Source organism: Ctenopharyngodon idella, chromosome 7 (genome assembly GCF_019924925.1).
Source record: "Ctenopharyngodon idella isolate HZGC_01 chromosome 7, HZGC01, whole genome shotgun sequence".
Classification (NCBI taxonomy): Eukaryota; Metazoa; Chordata; class Actinopteri; order Cypriniformes; family Xenocyprididae; genus Ctenopharyngodon; species Ctenopharyngodon idella.
The window spans coordinates 9,565,174-9,577,838 of NC_067226.1; the positions used below are offsets into that span (position 1 = coordinate 9,565,174).

A 12,665-nucleotide genomic window follows, 5' to 3' on the forward strand; every position below is an offset into this window, starting at 1 on the left:
AAATAAGAACAGCAGCGCCACATGAATGTAACCACTACAGACGATGATCAGCGCCCTGCTGTAGCATTAGCAATACATGCTTTTGCATTTCCAGAGGAAAAGAGAAAGAAGAGGAAACATTTTAACCAGATCATATTTGTTAGACTGTAAATAAATGAGTTGGAGATGAGAAACTTATTGGTCACTGGTTAAGGCCTTGGGAGCCCACCTCATGATGCTCCAAACCTGTATGACTTAATTCTTTCTTCTGTAAAACTAATGAAGATATTTTGAGAAATGTCTCAGTGTTTTGTTTTTGGTTTGTTGGTTACCAACATTCTGCAAAACATCTTTTGTGTTTTAGATGCCTTTAACCCAACAGAGGTGAGCTAGCATGGATGTTGAAGTTCACCTGCAGACAAACAAGGTCACAGAGACAAACTTCTCTGAAAAAAATGTATAAAAAGGCTAATGACTGAAATTTGGTGAAAAAATCATTAACTTCCATGTGGACATTCATGCTGGAGTTGAACAACCTTCTGAAGCTACAATATCCATAAAATCTCACCATGGCTCCTCTGCGATGGATCGCCTGCAAGCAGATCATTCACACCTTTATGTTGCATGTTAACACAGTGCTGCAGAGGCAAAAATGAGTCAGCACTGTAAGCCTGCTTAAAACCTGGGACAGAATTGATTGAACATGAATATATATAGAAAACGCACTTCGTTAACATAAACTCTTGCATGTTTAGCATGTTTATGCTATTGAGAGTTTTATAAACTATTTCTGCTGAATATTCGCTACCACAATGTTAGGGTGTTGTGAGTTGCTAGAGTGTTGCTATGCAGTTCCTAGGGTGGTTACTAAGTGATTTCTTACTAAGTCGGAAAGAGCCTACCCCCAGCATAAGGCATAGTTCTCTCCTTCAATGCAAGTCTATAGGAGTTTTCCCCCCTAATTTTTTAACATTTGCCAGGTAAAATTCTCCAGCCCAATAGTCTAGAAAAGCAATGGCACATCTCCAAAACAAGATGCACAATTTTTGGTATCATTCATTTTCGTAGCACGATGTGGAGAAAGTTATGCACTGAAAAGTAACACTTAAAATTAGGAGTAACTGTTTAGAAAAAAAACCTACACCAATTAGAAACCAAAAACAGTAATGCTTGCTTTAGGAAGCAGCAAAAACATTTTTCAATTAATTTTTTCCCACTCAATGTGTAAAACTGTTTTAATGTCACAAGAGATTTCATGGTAACTGCCAGGCTGAGCTACACCCCATTACCCGTCCCCTGACCAACAAGCATCAATGATACACCTGAGTCTGCGGCCTCACCTGTGGACGTAGCACACAGCATTTTAACCCTTCTCTGCTGCTCGGGACACACAGCGCGAGGCGGTGCAGGGCTGAAAGGTGTGGCGATTTGTCCGGTGGCACTTGCTGGCCGAGGGGGGAATTCTCCTCTGACGGGACTAGCGAACCTGCAGTCTGCCCTCTACCACTTTTGCTGTGGCTTAAAATAACCCACCCTGAGAGCGATGTAATTTCAGTCTTTCCCACGACTGAGACAACCAGCAAGCCAGATGAGCAGATGCAGACTAGCACAGACGCTAAACACTGCACGCCCGACATTTAGCTACCCACTCCTAAAATACCTCTAGACTGGTACTCATGCACTCTGTCAACCTGTTTTTTTCAAAGCCTGAAGACCGTGAGAAGATTGACGCAAAGGTTTGTCATAAAAGAGAAAAAAAAAAACAACAACACACACACACACACACACACTTACAGCCAACTACTGATGGAAAGATGAAGAGACAGAGAAGAGAAAGTGAAGAGAAAGACTCAACCCCCTTTTCTGTTTCTGTCTAGGCAGGAGGGTCTTGTGCCCCTCCCCATGAATTCCACTGCCATCTGAAGACCACATGCTGTGTCTGGGCATTACGCCAGGCAGCTACACACTATCTGACTTTACCCAGCCCTGAGAGAGCACCTTCTGCCCTACTACTGCCACCTCTACAATGGAAGAGGCCACTTTTACTGCACACTCAACCTCTGTCTAACAAAGCCTTCATTCTGAGGGCATAAAATACTAGATTTGTTTATTGTTATCTTATTTAAGGCTGGAATACCCTACATGACTTTTGCTCAGATTTTTGCCCCAATTTGGGATCTGGGTGAAGGCAGGCATACACTGTGCGAGTTCAGACACTCGGGAGGTTGTGAGCCATTGCTCACGTTACGAGTCAGTTAACCTGATAATCGCATCAAAGCAGCTGGTACATGGCATGACTGTACTGCACGGCAAGCTGGCAGCAATCGCACAAGCTTTCATGCTAAACATGGAGCAGTCAGTCCGATTTGTCCAATGGTCCGGAATTGTGGGTTGGAATGAAGAATGCGCAGGACAAAAGAGCGTCCCAGTGAGCTTTCAATATTGCTGCTATAGCTTCAGATAGAAAAAAGAAAGACTGGGCTATAATGTAGATCTAGCCTATGTGAAGTGGTTGTATGATTTGGCAATAGGGAACAGCCTATACACTGGTCAAAATCAGGTCGACTCCCCAAAATTTTTAAACAAGTTTGAAGATTATCAGGAGGTCGGGAGGTGCTCGTAACTTACTCAGCTCGGCTTGTAATTCCTCTCACACAGGGGTTAGGAACCTTTTTTGACCAAAAAAAAATCCATTTTTTTCATGTTTGGTTATTGCACTTTTCCAAAAGAGCCACAGTAATAAAAAAATATATATAATTTTTTCAATAACATTTCAATAATAGTAACTTTATTAGGTCCATAGATAACTAAAAACAAACAAATACATAAACAATAAATGAGTTGCAATAATGAATTAATTGTGCAGGGCTTTCACTGTGAGGTTACTGCTCTAAAAAAATGTTTTCGCCATTACCACATTGAATCGCCATTGAATCTGAGTGCAGGAGCTCTAGGTTACCACAGAATTACCACGTGAGCCATAAATTCCCGACACAATGCGAGCCAAATCACGTAGTGTATGATGGGCACAGACTCCGATTTTTTAGCTTCAGACTATGATTTCATCCAGTCAGAGGATATCAAATGATTGAGGAAAAAAAATATATATATATGGGAGGAGATGATGCAGGTGCGCCTTTCAGCGTGAAAGACGTTCCGGACAGTTGAAGGAACTGTCAGTGTGTCCCGATCGGGCCGGCGCTGCATGGTCACAAAAGTTTATCATTTGCAAGCGTTTTCAAGCCTTGCCAATTTAAGCATTCAAGTGAAAGAGAACTCGCTCACGCTGTGTAAGAAGTTTTGTGTGCGACAGCTGCAAGCCTCAGACAGCGTGCAAATAATACAATTAATTCTCCTTCACGTCTCCTTGCGCCTAAACAGACAAATTCACAGAATTTTATCTCAAAATGCCGCCTTTGCAAGTTTACCTAGATACACAGTCGGTTACAGTAAGCAGTAAATAAAGAACACATGTGTATCGTTATTGTATCCGTGCGTTAGTCTTAAAGTGACAGCAACCAAATATTTCTGCAGCTGTCTGTGTTTTTATGTGTTAAAAATGCAAAAGACACAGAGAAAATCACTCCCTGCTCTTCACTAAATAACGTTTTTGTAACTTTAATAAGGATTAACATTTATTTCATTTGTACAGTGAAGATTATTTGCAGTGTTATTTTACATTTGATTACTTTATTCAATTTATGTACATGAAAACTATTGTTAGACCAACCTGAAAAAACAGATTATTTAATTTGTATCTTTGTTGTATTGTATTTATTTATTTGTGCTATTGCTTGTAGTTTAATTATTTGTTCTTTTTTATTAATGACTGTTTACTTGTCTTTAATAATCTTTGAAATTTATATTAGTAGTTTTAGCTGTGGTCTCAAATGGAATGGAGAATTGTTAAATTTCACTTTCAAAAAAAACTATGCTATCCGAGAGTGTTCGTGATATAGATGATAATCAAAACCAAGCAGATGTCTTGTTAATATTTGGCAGAGAATCCGATTGAGGCAGGCATTGTGATCGTAAGAGGGGGCGGGGCACAGCAGCTCATTTGCATTTAAAGGCACATGCGCGAAAACAGCCTGTTCTTGACTGTAGTCAGAAATGAGTATTTACAACATGGATTTATAAATAATCTGTGAGGTATTTTAAGCTGAAACTTCACAGACACATTCTTGGGACACCTGAGACTTAAATTACATCTTGTATAATGGGCATAATAGGTGACCTTTAAGATTTTATTTTACAGGGATGGGGAGTCATCATTATGTGACGTATTGAGCACATGCATGGCTTCTGACGTCACACTTGGACGTGGCCAGAGTTGGATGTCCACTGCAGAATGCAGCGAGCCATACCTGGAGGCGCTTGGCGAGTGATCACTTTGAGATACTAGGATATACAGCTTACAGCTGGTAGACGGAGCGGCGAGCTCGCGCATGTCTCCCAAGTAGGTATAACTGCAGACCAGAGATCTCCAAAATGGGGTGTGAACTCCAAAAGTGGGCTGACCCTCCAAAAGGGGATGGGTTCTCCAAGTGCTAAGACTTTCACTATTGGCTCTGGCTTCATCCGATTGTCATTGACTTACATTTCAAAATAAAAGTTTGTGAATTAAACATTGTTTCTAGTTGATATTAGAACAAGAAAGTTATAAAATATGCAATATAAATAAATATGCTCCATGAGAGAGGAGCCCAGAGCTCGTGGCCAGTGGCATTCAGACCAGAGTTTGAACCCCTGCTTAATGATATAAGCGGGTATCCCCAGCGAGCTTTTCTTCGAGCCGTCCCAGTGCAGCGCTTGGGAAAGTTCTACTCTATCGCTGTGTTATAAGCGATGGGGGTGTCCCGGGGCTCAAGATTCGCAGGGTAGGAATTGCAATCAATTTCACTGGTTAAGGTTAGGGTGTAGGTAGGTTTAGGGGTTAGAATTTGATGTAGCATAGTATTATAGGAAATACTATGATACTATACTATGATTTGGGGAGGGAAAAAAATAATAATAATCACACATGCGTATCATTGCCTGTCTGTCAATGGGAGGAAGCCACACCCTGTTTTGGAGTTCCCACCCCCATTTGGAGATCTCCAGGCTACAGCTATACCCTTTTTCATGCAATGCATGAAATAAAATGTATTAGAAAATGCAGCATCTACTGCTTGTTGAGTAATTGTTTTCGACATTTCAGTATTCACACAGTGGGGTTAGCGCAGCTCACATCGCTAAAACTATGCCATTCACCTCCAACTCCTGTTGTAATCTGTTGTGTCCATACTGACTGCGTCTACCCACCTCAGACCGTTTCCAAATGCACTTGGCTCATATCTTCCACTACTGCGGGTCATCTCCTGCATTTGTTTCACATGTCATGCATCTCCTAGCAATGAGGCACATGTTTCTGTTTGGAACGATTTTAAAGTCTGGTCATGTGTGATCCTCAGTCGTGTAGTGTTATGATGCCCAGCTTTTCTATGTAACCATTTACAAAATCGGCAAAGTGTATGATGCCTGCTGTTTAAAAACCTGTTCAGATTTTCAAAGTCGTGTAATGTATTCCAGCCTTTAGATTTTTGAGACTAAGAATTTAAGATAGCATAACAGAATAGAAGCAAGCAAAACAGACAGTTTTCATAAATATGATACTTTATAATGTCCAAACAAGAGATTTACCAAACATCAAGAGATTTTAAATAACTTTTAAATAATAAATAAATAAAAATAAATAACTTCAATAATTTATTAATTGAGAATTAAATTAAATTTGTATGGCTTCTACTATTCTGCTCCCAATAATAATGTATTGCCATGTCACGTCCAGTTATGTTTCTTAACAGGACAAAAATGCTCAGAAAAGTTACAATTGAAAGTTGCCTGGGGTGGGTCATTCAAGGTGACAATGGCCTCTATGCAAATATTCACAGATTAACCAAACGAGCAGATAGTCCTCCTGTGAGATTTCACTTTGGACTAAACAACATTGAGAACTAACAAAAAAACATTACATAAATATAATAATTAAATAGACAAAATAGATTACATTTGAAAATAAATGAAAATTAAAAAAAAAAAAAAAAAAAATGTGACAGAATGGGTAACATGGTTGCAGGTACAGCCTAAATTAAGCTATTCTGGGGCAAATGTTGGTTTATTATAGTCATTAAATATTTTGTATTACCAGTTTTCTCAACAGGGTTGAATGGTTGAATCTGACAAATGTGTTAACGCATTGCTGTTACTGACTAGAGACTAGCGCTATGATGAGTGACTGATTCTGATTGAGACTGAGAGCATGCATGTGCACTAAAACGCTCTCTAAAGCGGCACGCACCTCCTGAATGTCAGCACTCCTGTTACATCATGCGTACGCAGATTTGTATTCTCATCTTTGTTGTTTAATTCATTTTACATTTTATTGTTCGTTTTTCTCTTCTATCTCTAACTGTATAGCATTTTAGGTGAATTACCGTAATTACATTGAAAATGGGCATCCTAAAATTCATAAAACTTTAATATTTATATTTTAAAAATAAATTACAGCTGCATAAATTACAGCTTGCCCAAGTGAATCTATAAAGGTGTGAATGCCTAAAGATCAGCATTTCACCTTCCTAATGGCTGTAATCTCATGCTTGGAAAGTTCTCATTCCGTTTTATAAAGTTTCAGAGTTACGTTTTTTGGTAATTAAAATGAGTTACTGATAAAAACAAACAAACATAGAAGCCAAAAAAAAAAATACTTGAAAATTCATCAAAATTTAATAGGATGTGATGTGATTATATTTTGACATTTTACAAGTCCTGATCTAAATTCAACTGACTCAGCTTTAGTAACAAATACAAGAGGAAAAACTCAGTTATCTTTGTCTAAAAACAACTAGAGGCACAGTGAAAAAACACGGATGAGTGTGTGTATAGTAACAACAGCCCTGCCCTTTAGCTGCATTAAAATCCTGATGACTTCTTGCATGAGCGGACACCTAAATACCTTGGGATAAAACCTGTTCAACAACTTAAAACTAATGTATTTTTATTTACATTAAAAAATGGTTTTATTCAGATATGACACTTTCCTAACGTACAGAAAAAAATGAGGCTAGTATTTTCTACCAAAATATAACCATTACATTTTTCCTATAGTCAGTGGCTGTCAATTATGCAAAACAATTGGGCAAGATAGAAATTTAAGTTCCTAAACAATTCTATTCTCTGCTAAATCAGTTTGAAATTCTTCTTAATACTCTACTCTTCTTAAAAATAAAGTTGGACTACATACGGTAGCTGGAGAAAAAAACAAAACAAAAAAAACAGCACGCTACCAATTCTGATGTACAATTTTCTCTTAACACCCACCTGTGTAAGTATGAGTGTACAAATCCTACATACAGGCCAAATTATACAGGGCAACAAACTTCCACACAAAGGCTTTTTTTTTTTTCTTTCTTTTTCACCCCCAACATTTAGTCCAAATACATCCTCTTAACTTCTGTCTCAAATTAAAGGCTTTCTCTTTTCTTCTGTCAATTTCCATAAAAATCTCTTTATGCATCAACAAAAGCACAACAGTGATGTTTCCACTGATTCGTGTAGTTTATGAAGTAGCAAAGTTACTGCTCAAAACACAATAGTATAGTATTTTACATAACAAAACATGGCGACTGCTCTTTTAAAATACGAAAAAAAATGCTCAGTCCTCTTTTGCCTAGGCAATGTATGAAATCTCCATATGCAATTTACTGATCATGCAATACTTTTCAAAAAAACATGCAAAACTTAAACAAAAACACACAGGGGTCCACCCACACACAGGCATTCTGCTTTCACTATACCCAAATCTCTTTCCTTCACGACACACTCAAGCACACTGACAGAGGCTGATAGGGTTGCTACTTCTCACACGTTTTTTCATTAGGCAATTACACACACACACACACACACACAATGCCTGGTGGTCGCAAACTGGAGACAATGTGCATTGCTGATTATACAACTGACATTACAAATTTTTCACAAAACAATGAGGGCAGGAGCAAAAAAGTGATGATCAAATAATCAAAACCCTGGTAACAATTAAATGTCCACATTATTTGAAATGCAAGAACATAACTATCATTCAAAAAAAAAAAAAACACTTTTTACAGCAACACTTAGGTCTAATCTTATAATGTGATTGGCATGTAGTGTTGCTTAAATAATTTAATAGCTACAGTAGTTGAAAACCATGTAGATTATGTTAATGAAAAAGCAAGAATATGCAAAGAGTATATCAAACTTAGCAGTTTTATGATTCTATTGACAAACATAAAAATTGCCATCAGATTACACACAAAGCATGTTTTTATTCTGGAAAAGGAAAAACAGATACACTTCCCTCTGAACTGTGATGAGGACTCGTTTATATAATCATACATTTTAATACATTTGTATTACCTGAAAACTCAGAGACAGAACTAGCTACTGTTGATGTATTGATGTAAATAAGAGTAAAATGGAGAAATGAAACAGTGTAAGTTCAGTATTAGTGGAAACTTATGGGTTGGAACTTTTTCCATGTGTTCAAACTGAAGGCAGGGGCGAGTGATAACACAAACTTTTATAGCATTTCACTGTGCAGCAGCTGTCAAATTCATGGTTGCTCTGTTTCAAACCACCGCATATGTTGTCCAAAAAAACTGTCTAGGTAGGCAGCTAACTAGGTTTTTGAGCCGCTGTGACCGGCTTAAAGTCTTCAGGAAAGAGTGTCCAGGTGCTTGTTGGTTATATTTTAGTTCATTCAGCCGCATAAACTTGCCGCTTCTCATTTTCATTGGCTGAATTTACAACCACACACACACACACACACACACAAAACTAAACAAAACTGCAGCTGCTGGTGTAAAGCGAAAAGCCGGCGAGTGTTGTCGTTTTAACAGCGCGGCTCTGCTGCTTTTGATAGCGTGTTTTCAATTTCTCCTCACTTTTTCGATGCATGATTCATTAAGGAGTGCGTGAGAGTATCCCGAAGTAAAGGCACTGACCTGCGGGGCCTAGCGGCGGCTGCTGCCCGTCCTCCCCGAAGATCAGTCTGAAGTCCAGCTCTTCATTCCCGGGGCAGTTTGCAGTAGTCATCGGGTTTGACAGCTCGGGCTCACCCCGTCTATGTACGCCGACTCTTTAATAAACTCACTACATTGACTAATTATGAAGGCAAAACTTTTGAACTTTCCCTGCTATACTTCTCTAAGTCCGGGCAGAAAATATTATTGCTTCTCCCTCAGAATAATCCAAACTGCTCGACCTTCTGCGGAGATTCAGCGAACTCGCAGCGGCTTCAACTTTTTGCCCGTGGCGTGAAGGGGGGTGAGCGTTGTGCGTCAGCACGACCGTTGATCGAGTTCGTCCGTAAATTTGCTGCTGCTCTCCGTTTCGAGGCTCGAGCTCCTATCCCAACTTTTACTAACAGCGCGTGACAGGGCAGTTCCAGTGGTGACGTCAGGCGAGTCGGCAGACAACACAAGCGCGCGCGCACACGCGCCCGGCCCTCAATCACTCACGCACGCACACACATACACAAACTTAGCGGGCTTATGGGTTTTGTAGTTTCTGTGACGGTATAGCTGCAGTTGAATCAGCCGTCCTCTTTTAAAGACCACGTGTTTCAGTGCATTTTTTTGTAAATGTAATTTACAATAAACCAAATTTCATTATTTGTTATGCTCTCCTTTGCTCTAATGACAGCAGAACACAAGCTGTATGAACTGCAGAAGTTTATGAAAAACTTGATCATGTGAGCTGTAGCAAAGAGCATGTTGTGCTTCACTGAAAGCCAAAACATCTGCCCATTTATTCAGAGGAGTTAACATGTCTGTCACAGATTTTTGATAATATTTTTTAAATATTGCAGAAATTAAATCATTCTTTTTTCTTCCGGATTATCAATGTGGTTTCAGACATTTATACCCAACTATATGCCTGTACATATTCTTGAAGATTTTGGCTCTGTTCAAGACATTTTTCGCTGCTAAAGGGTGCTTATTAAAAACAAAGGTGTAGCTTGATGATGCCATGCAATGAGTGTGGAATCATGGGAGTTGTCGTCTTCACCTCCACAGCCAGCTGATGGAAAGCAATCCGACGGGACTCAGGCAGAAATCATGTTCATGGGTGAGCTAATGTATTAAAGTTTTATTAATGTTAAGCAGGGGCGGGGCTGAAATCCAGGGACATTTTACATTGCTGTTTTTATTACGCTTATATGCCACAGTCGGCCGCTGCTCTTTCGTTTTGTTGTTTGTGTAATTAAAGTTACGTTTAACATCCGCCTCCTCCTTCCATGATCTTGAACTTTGTTACAGTTATGTTTGATCACATAAATTCACATTATTTTGTTTCATTCTAACAGCCGCAAGTGCTGAATAACATCTCACACAATTCACTTTATTTGATGAATTAAAATTGTGGGGTAATGCAGCGCTGTTTTACTTGGTCAAAACGTACTCAGTTACTAACGTAACCTCAGTCCCCCTAGATACGGAACGAGTACTGCGTCATTCGTCTTATTATTCGAGACAAGACGCATATGGGGAAAATTCCTTTTTCTCAGATTTCTGAAGCCTTTTTCAATCACGCAGTGAAACTGCACAGCCATTGGTTCGTGGAGTTAAAGTAAACAAACCAATGACGGCGTGGCAGAGCCACGCGAGCCAATGGAGAGCGAGCCCGCTCGAGCCCGCCAAAAGGGGCGCGGTATCGGGCTATATAAGTGGCCGTCTCACCTTGGCAAATCGAATTAATTCGACTGAAGCGAAGACATGCTAAAGCTAGCAGTAAGGCGGTTTTCAGCGACAGGGGTCGTAAGTCGGCAGTCTGGATTGGCTCAAAGGGAGGGCCTTTAAGGCCTCTAAGAACCAAGGATAGGTCCCAGGTAGGAAGGGACGAGGAGGATTCAACCTCCTGGACCCTTTCAGGAAGCGAACAACAAGGTTGTTTCTCCCTATCGACTGCCCTGCTATAGTTGCATGAGAGGCCGCTATAGCTGCGACATAGACCTTAAGGGTAGAGGGAGTACGGCCTCTATCCATTAAGTCTTGAAGGAAGGACAATATCTGGGATATGTCACAAGTCAATGGGTCCTCGCCCCGGGCTGTGCACCAGGCAGCAAAGACGGACCATTTAAGGGAGTAGAGACATCTCGTTGACAGAGCTCTAGCTTGTGAGATAGTGTTTAAGACATTCCCAGGGAGGTTTGCAGGCTCCCATTGAGAAACCACACATGAAGATCTGGGGTGCCATATCGTTACTCTCGCTTGAGAGAGGAGGTCTCGTCTCAGAGGACTCGGCCATGGCTTCATGAGCAATAACTGAGACAGTTCCGAGAACCATGGTTGGCTCCTCCACAGATGAGCCACCAGGAGGACCTTGTGAGCACCCTCCCTGATTCGTCTGATAACCTGGGGAATCAGAGCGATCAGGGTAAAAGCATAAAGGAGGAGGCTGGGCCAGTCGTGGGCCAGCGCATCCCTGGTTTTTGAGAAATAAATTGGGCAATGATAATTGTCTTCTGAGGTGAAGCGGTCGACCTCTGCCCTCCCGAAGACATCCCAAATTTTCTGAACTGTGTGTCCATTCCTCCGAGGGAAGGTTGTTCCGGGAATGTCCGCCCCTGTGTTCAGTACACCCTGTATATGCGCTGCTCTCAGTGAGAGCAGGTTGAGTTGGGCCCACTCTAGGATGGTTTTCGCTAGAGTGAAGAGGGTCTTTGAAGAGAGCCTGCCCTGGTGATTTATGAAGGACACCACCGTCATACTGTCTGATCTGACTAAGACATGGTGTCCCACCAGGAGAGGAAGGAAAGTTTGGAGAGCTTGATATACCGCCATCATTTCCAGACGGTTGATATGAAGCTTGCTTTCCAAGTGCTGAAGGCCAGATGGCCGTCGCACAGAGCTCCCCAACCCATTTTCGAGGCATCTGTGACGACCTTCCTCTTGTTCATCGTCCCAATTGCCACGCCCTGCTCGACGCACGCCTGGTTCACCTTGAGCAAGCAGCGACCATGTTGCCAGGCTTGGGGCGGGACCTGTGGTTTCAGCCAGAACTGCAGTGGGCGCATGCGAAGCAAGCCCAGCTGCAGAGCTGGTGATGCTGAGCTCATTAGACCTAGCATCTTCTGAAACGCTCTGAGCGGCAGAGAATCCCTGGGCGTAAAAGGTTTCACGAGCTGCTGAATGGCCAGAGATCGCTCTGGCGAGACCACGGCCCTCATGTGGGTTGAGTCTAGAATCATCCCAGGAACAAGACACTTTGGCTAGGAGATAACGAGCTCTTGGGAAAATTGACCCTGAGCCCCAAGCACTGTAAGTGGTTGAGGATGATGGATCTGTGAGATATTAGCTCCGCCTCCGACTGGGCCAGAACGAGCCAGTCGTCGAGGTAGTTCAGTATGTGTACACCCATCTGTCTCAGAGGGGACAGAGCCGCATCCATGCACTTCGTAAAAGTGCGGGGAGCTAGAGATAGCCCGAACGGAAGGACTGTGTATTGATATGCCACCCCTTCAAAGGTGAATCTCAAGAATTGCCTGTGATGGGGGGGCTATCTGGATGTGAAAATAAGCGTCTTTCAGATCCAGGGTAAAGAACCAGTCTCCCGGGCGAATTTGCGGGAAGATCTGCTTCAAAGTGATCATTCTGAATGAG

The 12,665-nt window shown here is 41.3% G+C and overlaps 1 protein-coding gene across 1 annotated transcript in view; it reads right to left on the reverse strand.

The window, feature by feature from the left end:
* nfatc3a (nuclear factor of activated T cells 3a) overlaps positions 1-9,498 on the reverse strand; it is an 81,081-nt gene extending 71,583 nt beyond the window's left edge. Inside the window, exon 1 of the mRNA XM_051900227.1 lies at positions 9,006-9,498. Coding sequence (XP_051756187.1) covers positions 9,006-9,096 — 91 coding nt within the window. The 5' untranslated portion in view covers positions 9,097-9,498. The remainder of the gene's footprint in view (positions 1-9,005) is intronic.
* Positions 9,499-12,665: the final 3,167 nt, after the last annotated feature.